Below are 19,675 nucleotides of genomic sequence, written 5' to 3' on the forward strand. Positions count from 1 at the left end.
CCCTGGCATCGTTTTGCCAAAGAACATTTCTGGGAATAAAACCCAAATACCAGGAGAAGGGAGTCATTCTCCTGGAGAAGGAAATCGGTTGACTTATTCTTTAGTTGTATTGTAAGGGATAGAAGTAAGTTATGACACAGGATGGTGGAATTTGATTTTGACTGACATTCTGACAGATCCTTTAGTATTAGTTTAAGGCACTGAAACCCCTCTCAGAAGATGGGGATAGCAAGTGTTTCTTCCGTTTTTATAAATAAATGTTTTTACCAATCAAAATGCCACCATTGTGTCAGCATCCTTCTTCGACACCCTTGCACCGCTCAGACGGATTCCACACTTCTTCTGGGAGAGGTCAATAAGCTCTTCCCCGTGAGGGGTGGGGCACTAGTGGGAACCTGGATTCCATTTGTATCCATTTTCTGTGCCCAGGAAGAACGAGGCTGGCCTGTGGACAATCCTAGACCATTCTACCCTCAATCCTGTCCTCTCCTATGAAAGGTTCAAGATGGTCACACCTTCCAGGATCATTTAAAACAAAACAACTATTTTTGCTCTGTGAACCTCCGAGACACTTACGTACATATTCCCGTTTGGGAACCCCAAAGATCCAAAGTGTCTCCATCAGCAAGAGGCATGATAAGTGCAGCTCCCTCCCTTCTGGATCGATCTCTGCTCCAAGAGCATTTACCAAGCCGGCGACAAGAGCTAGCAGCCTTCATCCATTGGGGATACATGTCTACCATGCATGGTTAACTGCTTGGTCGGCCAAGCACCTGCCTTGCCTCAATCGTGGACCGACGCTCTTCAATCTGGGATTTTCCTCCACATCAGAGGATCTTGGATCTCAGCTGCAGTTAACCATTTTCAGCTGAGGCGATTTCTGTTTGGTGGTTTGAGGCCCTTGAAAGCTGCATGCATAATTTGCATTCCCCCGGCACACCCAAGAATGTGACGTTTCCGCTTAGATAGCAAACTTCTGGAACCATTCTATGGCGAGACAATCTGACCCAGAGGGGTGTGTCACCATCGACTCCTGCGTCAGGGGTGTAGTGCTTCAAGGCACATGAGCCTTCCTCAAATCAACATCAATATTCAGTGCCCAGAGAGCTTCTCTGCCCAGGTCCAGCTGAGCGTGGGAGAGCGGTCGCTGGTAGCCCTTGAGGGAACTGCAGGCCTTGGATGCCCTTCCTGGCCCATCGGGCCTCCGTGAGTTAAAGGGATACTCTAGTAAAAAAATTTATTTCAAAAATAGATCGGCCACATTAAAAAAAAAAAATACTAGCATCCTCCGTTTTAAAACTTCCTATGTAAAGTTTTGAGCTATTCAAGCTCAAAATTCGAAAAAGCAAGCACAGGGCGGCCGCCATTTTGTGAAATGGAGGCCCTCCTGTGCTGACTTTTGCGGCACTAATGAAGGAAAAGCCAGCCAGCTGTAGTAAACAAAGTCTACCGCTGGGTGGCTTTCCCTTCATTAGTGCCGGGACTCGGAGGACACGGACCGGAGACCAGAGCAGGAAAGCTGCAGCTGAATCTCGGTAAGTGCTATTTATTTTTTTTACAAAAAATAAGCACTAGCTGCGGTTTTTTTTTTCTAAGTTTTCCGGGCTGGAGGAGCCCGGAAAACTTAGAAATAAAACCGCAGCTTTAAAAACGTTGTATTTATGTTTGCGGTCGCTTTTGAAGCTCCCTCTCTCTCTCTCCCTCTCTCCCTCCCCCCCCCATTCCCTTACCGTGGCTACTATCTATCGGCCACCTGGTCAAATTTCCTCCTTCCTATCTGAGTGGGCTGGCCTTTCCTCCTCACTCCTGTCCGCTATCACTCAACTCTTTCTTGGTAACTTCAACATCCACCTTGATGCCTCCTGTCCCCCCCCCCCCACTGGACTCTTTCGTGACCTCTGCGACTCTCTCACCCTCTATTCTCCCGTCTGGGCCTACTCATTCTGCAGGGCACACTCTTAATGCTCTGATCTCTTCTGACCTTGCCCTCTCCATTCCTCTCTCCTGGAGTGATCACTTTCTCCTATCCTCCCACCTCACCCTCCCTACCCCTCAGGCAAAGCTACCCTAATCAACGCCACCCACCTTCTCGGCCATCCGACCCATGAAGCGCGTGTCAGTTGAGGCTTCGCTGCCACCTTCTCACCCCCCCTCCCCCTTCGGCTGACTCCCACCCCGACACAGCCCTCTCCATGCTCCACTCTGCTATATCTGATACTCTTGATATCCTTGCCCCTGTCATGAGAATCTGCCTGAAGCACAAAGCCAAATGTAACTCCTGGTATGACTCGGATCTCGTCACCCTTAAACGCAAGTGCAGGGTGGCAGAGAGGAAATGGCGTGCTTCGGGTTCATCCTCTGACAAACTGGCCTGCCGCCTGCGCCAAAGGCAATACCGTCTCTCCGTTCTCATCAAGAAGAGAGCCCTTATCCAAGCCTGCATCTCTGCGGCATCTAACAACTCGGCTGAACTCTTTAAAATCTGCAAAAGCTTGCCAACCCTGCTGCAGTCTCTACCTCTCCTGTCCCCTCCCAGGCCCTCTGCACGGCACTGGCTTCTCACTTCATTTCAAAAACTCAGGACATCCTGTCCTCACTCTCCCTCTCTTACCCCCCCCCCCCTCTCGCTATTCCCTGCTCTTCCTCCAGCCACCCCTCCTCCCTCCTTCTCTGCCTTTCCCCTTTTCTCTCCAGACGAGGTTTCTAGACAAGTCCGATCTATGAAAGTCTCGTCAAAACAGGTTCACCCCTGTTCCTCCAAAACCATCAAGGATCACATGGACTCCCTGGCACCTGCCCTGGCAGATTTCTGCAATCACTCCTTCGCCACTGGAGTCTTCCCTTCTCCTCTGAAGCACTCCCTTGTGCACTCTTAAGAAACCCTCTGCCGACCACTCCTGCCCGGCTAACTATCGGCCAATCTCCATCACTCCCTTCCTGGGCAAGCTCCTGGAGAAACTGGCCATCTCCCAGCTCAATCTCCACACTGAATCTGTTGGTTGTCTTCATGACCATCAGTCTGGCTTCAGAGCTGCCAGAAGCACGGAAACTTCTCTCCTAAACATCCGTGAAGACCTGCTCACCAACCTTGACTCTAACACCCCTTGCATTCTCATCTTGCTTGATCTCTCTTCTGCCTTTGACACGGTCAACCATGTCATCCTGCTCAACCGTCTCCGTGATAACCTGGGTATCACTGGTCAGGCCCTGGCTTGGCTGACTTCTTTCCTCTCCGACCGACCCTCCCAGGTCCAACTTGGGTCCTTCCTTTCAGACATCTTTTTTTCTACCTGTGGTGTCCCCCCAGGGATCAAACCTCTCTCCCTGGCTGTTCAACCAATACCTGGCACTCCTTGCCCCCCGCATCGCCGCTCTGTCCCAACTTTCAGTGCTATGCTGATGGTACCCGGCTCATTTTCAGGCTACCCTCAGCCTCATCTCCTTCCCTCATCTCTGACTGTCTGTCTGCCATTCAGGAATGGTGTGCCGCCAACGACCTCTGCCTTAATGCCAGTAAGACTGAGATTCTACTCATCGGCACACCCACTCCCTCCTTCCCTGCAGCTCTCTGGCTGGCCTCTCTTGGCCTTCCTCTCACTCCCACCTGCAAGGCTAAAAACCTCGGGGTCATCTACGACTCTGCACTCTCCTTCTCCCCTCACATCTCCGACGCCTCCAAGAAGTCACACTACCAGTTGCACCTCTTTAGAGGTATTCTTCCTTTCCTCTCCTTCCACCAGAAGCTCACTGTCTCCAGAGCCCTGGTCCTCTCCAAGCTGGACTACTGTAACAGCCTCTATCTAAATCTGCCTGCCTCTACTCTCCGCCCTCTGCAACTTATCCAGAACAGGACTGCGAGACTTGTCCTTGGCCTCAAGTCCAGATACTCGTATCTCTCCAGGACTGAAATCTCTGCACTGGCTGCAAGGATTAAGTTCAAAACCCTCTGCATTGTACAAAAGGCCTTCTGGTGTCAGGGTTCAAAATACCTTCAACTCTCTCTACCTAAATATCTCCCCTTCTCGAGCTCTTCGCTCATCTGCCTCCAACTCCCTTAGGGTCAGTCGCTTCTCCAAGCAACGAGTTGGTGGCAGATCGCTCTTCAGCAGGGGCCTCTCTCTGGAACAGCCTTCCTGCCTCTCTGAAACTTGGAGAACCAACCTCAAAACCCTCCTCTTTGCTTCTGCTTTCTCTCCTCCCCTCCCTTGCTGAATTCCTAACTGTAATTGCCCTGGTTACCTGGCCACCCTTTTGATCTCTGGCCCAGGCCCGTCAATTAACCACCTGCACTGCCTCCCTGGCAACCCCTGCACTTGGGGACCGTTTTTCTGTATCCTTTCAGTCCCCTTACTAGCACTTGCCATTAGCTGGCTGTTAATGTGTCATATGTATTCCACTTCCCCTTGCGCACTTTTCCTTTCCCCCCCCTTCCCATGCATTTGCGCGATCTGAATGACACCTGGCCTAGTAGGATCGTTGTTTGTCCTCCCATTGTTTCCCCCCCCTGCCTAGTCACGCCTTGAAACACTGGTGTATAGGCGCATTATAAATGCCATATCATATCACCGTTGACCACTTTGTCCTGTTGGAGAAAGTCGAGGACGCCGACGAGAATCCGCCGGTGGGTTTCCCGCCACCTGAGGACCACAACGCCCTTGTCGGGCCACAGTTCTTCCGAAACTCTTTGCGGTCCAGAACTATCAAACGCAGAGGGGCCCCGCACATCACCTCCTCGCAGAACGTTGCCGACGAGCACCGCCGGGATCGACGCCGTGGTCTCAGCACCCTCGAACTTCATTGACGGCAAGTTCATCTTCTTCGACGCCTCTCGACGATCCGTGGATCCTGCTTTAAAGGGAGTCACTCAAGAAGGATCCATCGACGTTTCTTCGAAGAACTCTACTCCACCAGGTACATTGCGGGTGGGGGGGGGGGGGGGGGGGGGGGGTAAAAACATAGGAGAAAATAAGACTATTGATCAATATATGGACTGGGCTTGTGCTAGATCTTTATTTTACAGGTTGCCCAGGTTGGGGGGGGGGGGGGGGGGGGATCTCGACACAGAACTGTGTCTAGGTAACGGGGCCAGTATTCTGCCAATTGTGTCAACCATCTTGCTTTCCTTCCTATCTCTATTGCCGGTTTCCTTGTTATTGATCTGTGCGACATTCTGACAGTATAGTTGACAGACTTTAATGAGATCTGATAATATTGGTGGTACCACTTTAGAATTGTATATATTTACAATTGTTGATTTCCGAGTACAAAGTGCGTGATAGTGTACATACCTTTGAATATTAATTATATAAAGACTGTTTTCAGTAATACAGTGTGTGGACATTCCTTTGTGTGGGCTTGGGGACTACACTGTACTTAGGAACCAGCCTGCATCACCTCCCGAGAAGCTAGGCCTTGATTGCTCGTCCATTGCTACCTTATCGAGAATCTTGGCTGGGGTCCTCTGTGCCCCTTCTATACCATATAGAGAGCAGAAGTACAGACCCCCCCTCCAGTATTTTACACAAAGAAACACTATGTTTTGCAAAAGATTAAAAAAAAGGGTTTACTTAAATACAAGTAGATTAAGGCAAATCTTGGGTAAATAAGTACTATCACAGATCATATAAAACATTATACAAACACGAGGCTTTAAAGAAACACAGACCAAAGCACAGACATTGTTCAGAACACGAACAGTATTTCTAGGTAAGTCTGTATCATACACATTTAGTATAGGGCACACATATTTATGGGGAGTAAAAAGGTATTAGTTACTTTAAATTACTTTCTGTAATAAAAGGGTAGTAGACCCTAGCAGTCTTACCGTGACGCTAAGCAAAGAAATCGCACAGCAAAACAACCTGCAAGTATATTTTTCCGAACAGTGGAACACTCATTCAAGGAACAGTAGAAACCGTTAACTACTTTGGATAACACACTTATTCTAGGTGAGTAAGACCTTCTTGGTTTTGGTGTAATAAACAATTACAGTTGCTTTTCAGCTTAGTGGAACAGACTGAGAATAGCAATAACTATTTGACTTATTTTAAGATGGCACACAGCTATCGCAAGTTAAGTAAAACCCATATACTTTTTAAAAGGAGCCATCAGCAACTAAAAGGTAGTTATAAACCTAAGACTGTTTTAGCATCTGTATAAAACAGACGAGATGGGAAAAAAAAACAATGTTACACTTTATGAATGACTTAATGTTACTCAAGATAGGTAAAACTTTAGGCAGACTTATTCTAAACAGGCCATACAGTTCGGGGAAGCAAGACCCAGTTGGGAAACCTCTACACCTATTCTCCGATAGAAAGTTAGTGAAGCCAATAGCATTACTTTTTGGAAAGAGGAACAACCAATTCACAGGTGAATAAATTAACCTTATATATACACTTTTCAGAATGGCATAACATAGATTCAAGGCAAGTAAGAACTTTTCTAACTTGTCACTCTCAGGGTTACAGTTACAAAACAACTCTTTCACAAGTAAGTACTTTTACACACTTGTTATACTTTAGAAGACGTGTTCCTTTACTTATACAGTCCTTCCAAATTCTATGGCATGAGTTCCATCGGAGGCAGAAGAGGGGCCCTACTGGCAAATGTTAGTGGAAGACTGTTCAAACAAGTAGTTCACTTTAAAGTTAGGATCCGGGGGCTTCCGAGAAGACACCCTAGAAGGATTCTGTTGGTAACAATTGATGTAGTAACCCTGTAGTAACGCTGTGGGAGACTACACAGCACTTATCTTGGTATTAGGTAAGACACCTTTTGGTGTAGGCCAGTACTACACAAGTTGTTCGTGCGACTGAGCAGCCAGGCCGATCTCAAGAGGGGTAAGTGTGAGCTGTGGCAATGAAATTCGCAAAAACAAGTGAACAAGTACAAAGTTTCAGTTATAGTTGTTTTATCTAACATCAGTTTTTAAATAAGCATTCTTTAAAAAGTGAAATATATGTAACAATCAAAAATACTTTTCCAGCATCAGCACAAAGCTAGTACATACTCCTGAGATTATTATTATATATATATATATATATATATATATATATATATATATATATATATATATATATATATATATATATTTTTTTTTTTTTTTTTTTATACACACACTTCCTACACCCGGAGTGGACTTCAATAACAAGGACAGTAATGGCATTTATATATCACTAAAACAACTTGTAGATTGTGAGGTTGCAGAAAGAAAAGGTTAAAGGAAGGAAGAAGGTTAAACAGATTCTCAGAGCCTGTGAGTATACTTACATCTTCCAATGAAGTCTAGACAAAACCCTTTCCGAGCAATACTAGTTTAAAACCAAGTTATCACCTCTGAGGGACAGAACATATCAAAGTCAAATGGACTAGAAGAGTCTGCAGGAAGCCAGGACAGCCAAAGTCAATAGGAGCACAGACTAAGAAGCTGAGGCACTTCGTAGTTCTGAGAAAAGCAGAGCAAAAGAAACTGAGGTAAGTACCCCAAGTCTGAACAGTACCTCTGGTTTGAACAAGAGTGGTCCAGCTGACTTCTGTCTTGTTGCAGTGATGCAGATCCTGTGTTCCTGGGCCTCAGTCGTGGGGACAAGAGGGAGGATGGCTGGGGACTCCTGCGGCAGCAATTAGATGGTCCGGAGCAGCTGCGGGCTGTATTCGCATCAGCGGTACTTCGCGGTCTTTGATACTGGTTGAGCTTCCTTCACTCCTCGAGCTCTGGTTGTCCTTCCCTCACTCCTCGAGCTCTGGTTGTCCTTAGGAGACTCCTGGTGCTTCTGGCCGGATTACAGACATTGCACTCGACTACCGATTTATCGACCCGTGGCACTCGGTTCCTGCAGCAGCAAAGAAGTACAGTCGGGGAAGATGGTCCAGTGGAGTGCGTCTCTGGGTTAGTTGGTCCCACTAAGTGTTAGGACTGTTTTTCTTAAGTCCAACTAAGGGCTTAGTAAAACCATTCAACTGAGGCAGTACAAGACTCCACTCTTAATATAAGGCTGTGCCAACCAGAGTTCATGGTAGCGTAGACAGAGCAGCCAGGCTCATCTTAAGAGGGAGAGAGGGATGTAGACTCAGTACAAAAGAAATTGTAATAAAAATGGTCCAAAGAAACACTATGTATGTAAAAATAAATGATTTAAATACAAGTAGGCCCAGACAAATCTAGGGGGAAATAAGTACTATCACATTATATGAAATCACAATTATAAAACATAACACTATGCTTGAAGGTGCACAGACCATATAAACCTTATTTGGAATACCTAACAGTTCTAGGGAAGTCAAACCTTTTCATACACATTCAGTATAGGTCACACCTATTCTTGGGGAGTAAAAACCAATGGTTACTTTCAGATTACATTAAGTAATTCAAGGGTAGTAGACCCTACCAGTTATACCGTAACACTCACATAATCAGTCAACTGGACAATATGCGTTGTGAATAGTGGAACACTTATTCTAGTTACAGTAAAAACCTATAACTATTTTTGTGATAACACACAGTTATAATGGGTGAGTAAAACCTAAAAAGGTTTACCATTCAATTACAGGTGCTTTTGAGATCATTCAAACACAGATTGAGATAAGCAGTAACTCTGGTAACTTATTTTTGGATGGCACACAGCTTACTCAAGGTAAGTAAAACCCATGTACTTTTTCAATCTCCCAATGAAGTCTAGGTTAGATCTTTCCCAGCAATACCAGTTAAACCTATGTACCACCTATGAGGGACAGTTAGAACCAAAGTCAATGGGCTAGATACCACAGGGAAAGCAAAATCCAATGTTACACTTTACTGAATGACTCAGTTATTCTAGTTGGGCAACAACCTAATGCAGACTTATTCTGGACAGGCTAACTGCAAGTCTGGGGAAGCAAGACCCAGGTGGGGATCACACATATAATTATCCTAACAGGACTAACCTGGTGAAACCAACACATTACTTTTGGGAAGAGGTACAACCACCAAATCACAGGTGAGCAATACACCTTCACATCTATGTTCTATTAGAATGGCAAAACTGTTTCCAAGGAAAGAAAGAGGTTAACCATACTTTTGGTAATAGTGCATCACGTATCCAAGGTAAGTAAGAACTTTTGTAACAGTTCACTCTTACAGTTACCAACTAACTCTTTTTTAAGTAGGTAACTTTTAAACACTTTTTAGGCAAAAGGCCCAATCCCTAAAAAGTATTTCCCTTATTCTTGGAGCAGGAGTGCTCTCAGTGGCAGAAGGGGGTTCACTAGAATATAGTGACCACCAGACAGTGTCAGCATAGGTTCTTAAGTAGCAAAAGTCAGAGTTCCCTAGGAAGACTGGGCAAACAGCTGAGTACTTTACTTCTAGAGTTAGACAAGGGTCCAGGGGCTTCACAGGAGACTCCCTAGCAGGATTCTAGCAGTGGGAACTGGGTGCACTGGACGAGAGGCCACCCCACCACAGAAAAATCCCACAGCTACACAGGAATCCCAAGAGACTTAAAATAAGTACATACCCAAGTCAAATACCTCAGCATTGAAGATTTTTTGCAGCAGGACGACTTCAGGATCTGCAGCCAAAAACCAAGCAGTGGGTGATTTGTCGTGGTGACAGAAAACAGGCCCTCGGAAGGGACGTTGCAGCAGGGATCAACGAGAAGGCTCTAGGCAAGGGTTTCCTCGCGGCTGGGTACGGTTCTCTGGATTTGGCGCCTTTTACAGGAGCACAGAAGACAGAAAATCGAGGTTGAATTCTTGTTGTTGCAAAGGTCCAGCACCCTGTTGAGGGGACTTTTCAAAGTTGATTCATGTCTCTGGAGATACACCAGGATACTGACAAAGTTTCAGCGAGATTGGGAGACCGTGCATCGCACAATGGCTCTCGGTCCCAGGGTATTGGGGTATTGCAGCCCCGCAAGGTCGCAGCAACGCGTGGGATGGCTCACAATGCAGGTCTTCTTGAGTCTAGTGGGTTTCGTGAGGCTCTAGGTTAGGGTCATCATTTCTGGACTCATCAAGTCAATTGGAAGGAAGGGCTACAGAAGGCTCCAGTTACACAGCAGGCTCTCCAGTCGCTGGAAATCCTTTCAGTCGCTTTTCATCATATTCTTCGGTTTTGGTTCCAGTGGTCGACTTGTCCTCAGCTTCCAGGTTCGCAGTATTTAACAGGTACTACAGCATAACTTCAGCATTCTCTACCAGCATTTTACAGCAAGGGGCGGTCTGGTTGTCCAATCGGGACAGCCAGTCTCCCACTGGGATTTGTCCCCATTCAGGCAAGGAGGAAGACAAAGGTCTGGAGTTTTGGACTCCTCCCTCGCTTCCTGCCTTCACAGACAGGCTGGAGCCTGGGCGGGGAGTCCAGGGGACTCCTGCCGAAGATAATAGGACATAATAAATGCCATATCATATCTCACAAGAATGTCCCACCCTGGATGTCAGGGGAAGGAACAAGAAGGGACAAGAAACACTACAATGGCAGAAGACGACGACAGGGGCCATTTTGGTAAGATGAGCAACCTTAGGTGCCTTTACTGCAGCTTTGAACACAACCTGTGGTAAAGGTGCACCAAATTAATACAAGGTATCACTGCCACCAGCCACTGAAGGTAACCTTGTCCCTGTAACAGAATTGTTACAGTTTTGATGTAAAAGGGGATAAATTGCATCTCCCCAGCATTCCACATAAGGTGGGGTGTGCTGGATTCCCAGAATAAAATGAAAAAAGGATCCAAAGATCCTTTGTACCCTTGGGAATTGTAGTTCTCTCAAGGTTAGCAAAAGACAGTTAAATGGGGAGCCCCTAAGGCAACCCAGCAACAAGAGGCACTTCTTGCCAAAAAGTTGTTAAAGAGGATAACTTTAGAAAGACACTATGGAGAGTCTAAAAAATGACACCCATAAAAAGGAGTAGACGATTGTGGGTGTGGCAAAAAGTTCCCACACAGAGGTATTAAGGAACAATATCCCACTAGTAAAGCTAAAAGTTCTGGGGTTGACCCAGGTCAGGGAGATCATCATTTCTATGAAAATCTTAACCAACAAAGAGAATGAGCACCACAAAGTGAATTGTGTGGAAGAACACATTGTGGCAAAGCCAAGAAACTGGCAAGGAGAAATCCAAGTGAATGTGAACCAGAGAACAGTTGTAGTGTCAGAAAAACCTGCGTGGTCAAGAAGGTTTAGGGTGACCGGTTGCATGACCTGTAATGGGCGGACGGTGTGGTGTGACAAATTCGCCTAGACAGGGGACAATCGGTCTGAAAAAGCCAAGGAAAATCCAGAGAACAAATCTCAACATATGAAATAGAGAAGAGAACCATCCGGAGTCCGAAGGAGAGTAAAGTTGACCTGAAACTGGTTTTGAGCATTAAGAGACAGGAACTGATTGTGAGTTGGCAAGCTGGCCAAGCTGATGTCTTGGGAAAGGGAAACCTAATGCCTTATGAACTTTGTTGTTGACTTGGGGAAAGGAACCCTGAGGCTTTGTGGAACTATTTTGAACCTGGGGAGGGGGGAGCTGGAAAGTAAGCCAAGAGCTGGAAGCAGCTCAGAACTTTATTTGGAACACTACTTCTTTTGTTGTTGCCATCCCTACACAGTGTTTAGCTTTAGTTGTGAGGGCAAGTATAGGTTTTGGACACAGGCAGACTTACGTTTCTTTAGGTAGGGAAATCCCACAGTAAGGCATTACACCATTCTGACATTTAAGTTAATAGACATATTATTTGTACTTTGAATCCGTTGTCTGTGTCTTGCTTCATGATGCCTTCACAAAGCCCACAGCACATGTAAGGTTATTCAGCTTTTATGACTTCATTTATTTTGGTTCATAAATGACCTTTTACAAATACATAATACAAATACATAAACATGATACGATCATACACAATAGGCGCTCTGCCTTAATTGCATTTATGGTTAAACTCTGTTCTAAAAATCAGTCTTAAATGTATAGCTCACTAGTTAAGATACATTTCACGTACGTACGTACGTACATAATTAATTTCACCTTTAACTATGCCACAATAATTATCCAGTAGAATACGATACAGTGCCTTGTAACCCAACAATTCACATTGCCAAAGCGTGTGATCAACTATAGGCTACAGTTCGGCAATAAAAAAAGGTTTAATCTGTGTCCATAGACCAGTGCCATATTAACTGTATATATGTACTTCTGCCTTTTAGACAAGCTTGAAGCATTTGCTGCGCTTTAGACTTGTAGCGGAGAACAGGACATTTCTTGTTCCCCCTCGCATCGTCATTTTACTCTTTTCTCTAGAGTCAGGCGGTGGCATCCACTAGTTACATGCCACTAGCCAGGCATAAAAAGTCAACCGGTCCATGCATTCTTCACATGCACACATCACAATGTCTTACTTGCCAAGAGCCAACTGGAACTAACCAATGGCAAGGGCCAACTGAGGTCTAGTTTATGTCACAGACAGTTCCAGCTGGTTATACAGGCACAAACAACGAGAACCAAGAAGGTGCCCTTTTTATGCTGTGAAATGTTTTGCAAATACTGAGGAATTAAAGAAACATGTCTGATGAGTGCATATAGTACAGCACATACGATCTTTCAGATGAGTAACAGTCACAGGCATGTCTTTTGCTAGCGCTTAGCACACATGACCCTAGGCTGGGAAGACATGGAATCACAGGTTTTTGTTTTGAGATGTAACTAGCACCTGTTTACGCTGTTGCATTATCTACTACAGCAATAAGGTTCCTCAAGACCTCATTTGATAAGAGGGGATTCATATGTGCTGTTGGGCAGGGCAGTATACCATTGTACAGGCGCTGAAGGGACTACGTATACTAGTGTGTAAAGTTGCCCTATTAGGGACACTAAATATTGCTTTGCAAAACCACATGATCAAGTTTATAGTACTTGTAAAAATGTATTTAACAAACACTTACCCTGTGTCTCCAAGACCATGTAAGAAGATTACCTGATGAATAAAGAAACAGAAGAAGTAAGCTGTTTGGAGGGCGGGGGAAAGGTTGCAAAGCTAGAGACAGAAGGGATGCAGAAGACATTTAGATCATTTATGTATTACATACTCTCACAGGGCAGACATGCGGCCATAGGACTACTGAGCCAACCCAAAGCCTGTACCAGAGTGCACTTGTCTGCCAGAGAGATACACCAACAAGACTACATTAAACAAACATGTCAATTTTAAACTGTACAAAAACCCATCAACGTAAAAAGGGTAAGAAACGAAGAACACAAATCAAGACCATACCAACAGAGGTGGGTTTCAGAACCAGTACAGAAAGTTTGCTCAAGTCCATTTCAGCATCGCGCCACACATTCATTTCAGCAAACCTTTAATAGCACCAAGTAGATGGCATCATGGGAACTGGCAAGACTTGTTAAAAGCAGGTTTAGATGCCATTTGGGTCAGATGCTGGGGTGCTCTGCTTCAGAACACCGAGGGCCTTCAGCCCCCTTGTATGGTTGCTGGTTGCAGGAGCCGATATCCAAGAATTGCGACATTTCAGATCACTATTTGTTCACAAGTTAGGAAACCGCACCCTCAAATAGCCCACACATTGGCCAGGTGGGGTGCCCAACCCGTGAGGCACGGGCAGGATAAGGGGTGCTTATGCCTTGTCTGTCATCCCGAAAACAAGTATATCTATCTTGAACCAACAGCGGCATAGCCAACAACTAGCGCCTATGTTTGGACCCAATGCAGATGTGCCATTCAGCCAAAGACACATTTGGGTGCCAGGCACTCATGAGGCAAGTGAGGAACTCAAACCAGTCTGAATGCAAACAAGGTGCAAATATTACTCATCACACCATATGCACAGCCAATGAGGTGCAATTATTATATTTTATGGTAGAAGGGAGTGCTATACCACCATTGATCTAGGTGTGATGCCTCAGAATGCCGATTAGTTGTAAGACTAAGATGGTCATGTACTTCATCATATGTCCATCGGGCTGGAGTTATTATGAAAGAGTGAACGAGCAATTAAGACTAGTATGAAAGAACACAAATTGCATAAGATGGCATGCCATCACAGCACCCAGTGATGCATTTTATTCAAAAGGGCTATAGACCAGATGGCTTTTAATGGGTTGTTCTGCAACAGGTGCTAGCAGAAGGTAGACCCCATTCTATGTAAAAACCAAAACTGATTTTCAAAACACAAAGATACACAAGCCTTGTAACTAGATAATACAGGATGGTGGTTTGATTGATCAGACCTGCTTTTGTCCTTGTAAAGGGTGTGAGGAATGCGTGCCCTGGGAAGTGAGTGTTCTTCACTCTTGGAGCCCGTTTGAATATATGGCTCGATGGCCCGCATTCTTACTGGTGATCATTGTGGGTAGCACGTGGTTAGAATCATATTTTCAAGGAGTGTAAAATGACCTCAGAATTACGTCATCACATTAGTTCAGGCATGCTTACATGACAACAGCAAACTAGTGAAGACGTTCATATTCAAGGTAATGGTGGTAATTTTGCGTAGAGTGGAGGCAAGGACATGGAGAATACATGTCCCAGTGTACCTAGAGCAGGCATAGAGAGCATGTAGATTTAACTGCAAGAATCTGTGCAATGTCCAGAACACCTTCATTTCATTCTTTTCCCAATGCTATCCAAAACGCTAAGGGGGTTGCAGTGCAAAACGTAGTATTTTCACCCATTTATTTAGATTAGTCCGAATTGTGAAAATAGATCCATTTAAGGAAAGATACATGCCGGTTTATGAATTGCAGTCATATGAAGGAATCCACTCCGGTTTTGAGGGGAAGTGGTACTTTTCCAGATGTTGCTCATACATTTTTGGAGAAGTGACCACTTTAAACATTTGACGAGATTGTATATAAGATGGGACTCTTTGCAGTGGATCAGATCATAGAGCGTTTGTTCTTGTGGCACACAGAAGAGGGCCCCACTGCCATGTATGGGAAGTGTGACGAATCAGGAGGTTTCATCCATTCTTCCTTGGGAGGAGCCACCCCCTTTGAAGTTATGGAGTTGAGCCTGGAAAGCAAACACCCCTCACTAAGGGTTTGGGAACGGGGGTCCTGACTTGGAGGGTGGAGGGGTGCTGAGGTTCAGGGGGTTGGGTGTTCGGGACTTGGCACCACGGAACAGGGACTGCTATTCCGGTAAGGAACTACCTACCACCGAGACATGGACTGCATTTATGGGAATACCAGAAGTGGATCAGACCGTCAGCTGTGGAACTCCAAGTAATGTAGAAAGTGCATTTGAACAGTTTGCTCAAAGCAATGCTTTAGGTGCCTCCTATGCTACGTATTTCAGTCATTGTTTGATTGCCACATCTAGATGCCCTTACTCACTGCATTTTAGCCTTGTTGGGACTGGTGCATTTAGGTGCCTCCTATGATATGTATTTTAGTCACTGCCTATTTGTGCCTCACAGATTTGTGCCCCTACTAGTGAATGGCATCTAGACTGCATAGACTCTGCCACACTTGGTAAAATGCACCTAGCATTTTAACGTGCCTGCTCTTAGTCATATAGTTATCCGACACCTAGTAACCTAGACTGGCTGAAATCCTAGTCTGCTCAAGTGGCATTGCTAGTCACCAGGGATAGCTCTGCACTATGTCAAGCTTACTTAATATCTATACTATAATGGTCATGGCCACGCTTCATGCCCCCCAGTACCCAGAACTGCCATACTGAAGCTCCCCTATGCAAGTCAGTTCTCGCGCCTCCTCTCCCACCCATCACTCCCAAGGTACTCAACTACAATGGCCATACCAGCCCCTTGCACCAGGCCAACTAGCCTATACCTCTCAGCCTATTCCAACTCACGAGAGAACCCTCAAATTACGCGCCAGACTCAAACTTTATGAACCACTTAGAAGATCCCTTCCCGCTATAAAGCGTACAATGAAAGGCCAACACACCAGGACATGTAATGGTCCCCAATCCCCCTCACTCCCCACCAGTTAACAAATACCCAAACCTTCAAGCTCAAGACAAATACTATCTCATCAAATTCTGCCTTAACTAAAATGGACCCTGAAGGACATTCCTTTAAGGGAGCACTCCTTAATTTAAGATGCCTAGTAGCACACGCCATCGACCTAGCTGACCTAATTATAGAAGCCAATCTAGACTATTGCTATAACCGAGACCAGGTTACACAGAGCGGCAGGTCCATCACTCATGCTGGTCATTCCCGACGGTTACACCATATCCAGGCAGGACCGAGAAGGCTCCCGTGGAATCGCCATTATATCCAAAATAAACCTATCATTACACTTAGCCCCTGCCACCACCTTGCAATCTTGTGAAACTCTCACTGCTAAAATCCCTATAAACACCCAAACTCTATTCATCTAATTTACAGACCACCGGGTCCACTTGGAATCTTCGAGGAGGATTTGCACAGCCTTCTGTCCAGCAATACCAAAAAGACCTCACAATTGCCGGTACTAGGGGACTTTAACCTCGGCTTCAATGATCAAGCAGATGCTCATGCATTAACTATTGCCAATACCCTGAACACCCTAGGACTAACCCAAAAAGTCAACACCCCTACCCATGCGAAGGGCAGAACACTTGACTGGATCGCCGACTCCAACTGCTCAGCCAGAGTCTCCTCTATTACGCCCCTATCCTGGACCGACCACTCCCTGGTGTCCTTTAACCTACTAACTTCGGAACCACCCATTCCAGTCGTACAGGTGGCTCCACCCTGCCCCACAAGAAACAAAAAGAATATTACAGTGGATAATATTATTCCCTTGGTCCTTCCAACCTTAAATGCTCTGCTAGACAACCTTGACCCTAGTACATTGGTCAACGAATACAACATTATGCGCCCCACTCAAAATGCGAACAAGCAAACCCAAGGCACATTTAAACAAGTGGTTCACGCCAGAACTTAAGGCCCTGCGTTTAACCAAAAGAAAATACGAAACAGACTGGAACCTATGTCCAACCGAGGAGAACAAAGCTAACCTAACTAACATCTCCCGGCAATACAAAAATGAAATTCGACTAGCAAAGCGTAACTCTTACAATGTACGTATTGCCAACTCTAACTCGAGCATGAAGAACTCTTCTCCATCCTGAAAGAACGAGTCGCCCATTGCCACACCAGATACCTGTATTAAGGACCAGACCTGGTGTACAGATATCCAAACTGCCCTAGCAAATAAAATTAGCACGCTGCAAAATAAAATCCAACTACAAAAAGAATCCTTAAACCTCCCAAATAAGCCGCCACTCAATGGCAGCACCAACGACCCAACTAACAAATTCTCCTTCACTTAAACTACCACCTTAGAGGTAGAGAAAACCATCCTTTCCCTCAAACCTTCGAATTGCAAAGGTGACATCTGCCCAGCGCAACTAATAAAAGACGCTGCCAGAGACCTCTCACCATTCATTTCCAAACTGATAAACGCCTCATTCGCCACAGGCAACATCCCGGCTAACCTAAAACAATCATGGGTGCTCCCGCTTCTCAAGAAGCAGACTCTAGACCCCCTCATACCCACCAACTACCCGCCCATTACCACGGTACCTTTCTTACTGAAAATACTAGACAAGGTTGCCTATACACAAATTCAAAGACACCTTGAACTACATAATCTATTGGGAGATAGACCATCTGGTTTTCGTCCACTCCATGGAACTGAAACTGCCCTCATTGATTTAAAGACCCAAATAGATGAACTGAGAGATCAAGGTAAGACAGCACTCCTACTTGATCTCTCAGCTGCTTTCGATCTGGTGGACCACAAGGTCTTTTGCAAACACTTGGACACTGCTGCACACTTCTCCACCCATGACACTAAATGGATTGAATCCTTTTTGCACGAGAGAACAATGAGAGTCTTCTCCCCTTCGGCAGCAGCCGACCCTTCACCAATCCCGTGTGGAGTCCCTCAAGGCTCTTGTGTCTCACCGACCCTATACAACATATTCACTAAACCCCTCTTCGATGATCTGGACCTTTTAGGTATCACCTACACTAATTATGCAGATGATACACATATTCTAATCCCGCTTTCTGGGGATCACAGCAAGGACAGGGAGTTGCTGAATAGGGTGTACCTCATTATTCAGGCATGGATGGCATCCAATGGCCTCTGCCTGAACGATAAGACCGAGCTGATTATCCTGGGCAAACAGGCCAATATCAACAAGTTAGGCAAGGACTATTCCATGTTTAACACAGATGGCAATAGCATTAAGGTTTCGAGAGAAGTAAAAACACACATTTCTATCTTGATTACACCATGTCTTTCACCAAACAAGTTAACTCCTTAGCTTCCACTACAGCTTATACCTGTAAATTAATAAGAGCAGGTAAACCTTTCTTATCTAACGATAGTTGCATGATCCTAGAGAGAGCCTTAATATTATCCCGACTTCACTATTGCAACGCCCTTTACTGCAGTGCTAACAAAACTATCACCAAAAGGCTACAAATCTTACAAAATAACGCCCTCAGAGCTGCTCTAGGTATAAATAAAAGGGAACATATCTCCTCTATCAGACACCAATACAAATGGCTTTCCACCGACAATAAAATCCATCTAAAAATTATCTCCTTGAAGCACAAAGCCCTCAATAACGCTGCTCCCAGCTACCCGATGGACAAAATAAAAAGAAAAATCTCCAGTAGGCCTACAAGAACTCCCAACTCCAACTGCTTGGTAATTCCTAGATTTAAGCTTGCTAAAATTGGCGGTACCAGTTTCCCTGTGCTAGCCGCTAAATGGTGGAATGCCCTGCCACACAACTTGAGAGCAGACCAACCTTTCTCACACTTTAGAATGAATCTGATCAAACACCTCAATGACAAAAATATGTAAGGTACTGATGGACACTTCTGTTATGCTACTTTATCTGAATGTATATATGTATTATTAGAGATATATCACAATTGTAAATAATTATAGTAACATTGTATATAACTGACCGCCTCGCCTTATAGCATTGCCTCAACCTTTTGATCAGATATGATCCCTGCTAAGTCTGTACATAACTTCTCTTTATCACTGTAAATTATGTAACATTTTCATTCTATGTAACATTGTAATTCTTTGTAACATTGTAAGCTTTGCATATTCTCTTCACTGCGCCCGGTTACCCTTGGGTCTGGCACACATTACAAATAAACAAAACAAACAATGCTGGTCTCTCAATGGGCTTAACAATTAAACAAAGCCCTTTTGTATCTGGTAGCAAGAGTAAAAAGGACTTTCCACCTTGAATGTGAGGGCAGAGGAGCGGGACACTGAGGTGAGCCTCCGGCGTACCGACGTCATTGGGAGACGCCAGAAGGAGACCCGGACAGAATAACTTTATATAGCAGTTATATCCAAAGCACTTTTCATAGAACATTTTACATACATTTTTATTACCCAATCAAAAATGGTTCGGTAAGAATTACTGCAGTCCAACTGGTGTGGAACTACACAAGACCTATCTCTTGGTATTAGGTAACTCACCTTTTAATATAGGCCTGCGCTACACAAGTTGGTAGTGTGACTGAGCAGCCAGACGTATCTCAAGAGGGGTTATGTGGGCTGTAGAGCTGTACAATTGAAATCAGTAAGTGCAAGTAGCGAAGTAACACTAACACTTAAAGTTATATATACATACATATTTATAATATACACATAGTTTAAATAAGCATTCTTTAAAAAGCTTTATCAACTAGTAACAGT

The 19,675-nt window shown here is 45.0% G+C and overlaps 1 protein-coding gene across 1 annotated transcript in view; it reads right to left on the minus strand.

Moving 5' to 3' along the window:
* LYPLA2 (lysophospholipase 2) overlaps nt 1-19,675 on the minus strand; it is a 350,809-nt gene that overhangs the window by 241,111 nt on the left and 90,023 nt on the right. Inside the window, exon 3 of the mRNA XM_069622386.1 lies at nt 12,907-12,938. Within this exon, the coding sequence (XP_069478487.1) occupies nt 12,907-12,938 (32 nt within the window). The remainder of the gene's footprint in view (nt 1-12,906; nt 12,939-19,675) is intronic.

The sequence above is a fragment of the Ambystoma mexicanum genome, chromosome 11 (genome assembly GCF_040938575.1).
Source record: "Ambystoma mexicanum isolate Mex_15411 chromosome 11, UKY_AmexF1_1, whole genome shotgun sequence".
NCBI classification, from domain to species: Eukaryota; Metazoa; Chordata; class Amphibia; order Caudata; family Ambystomatidae; genus Ambystoma; species Ambystoma mexicanum.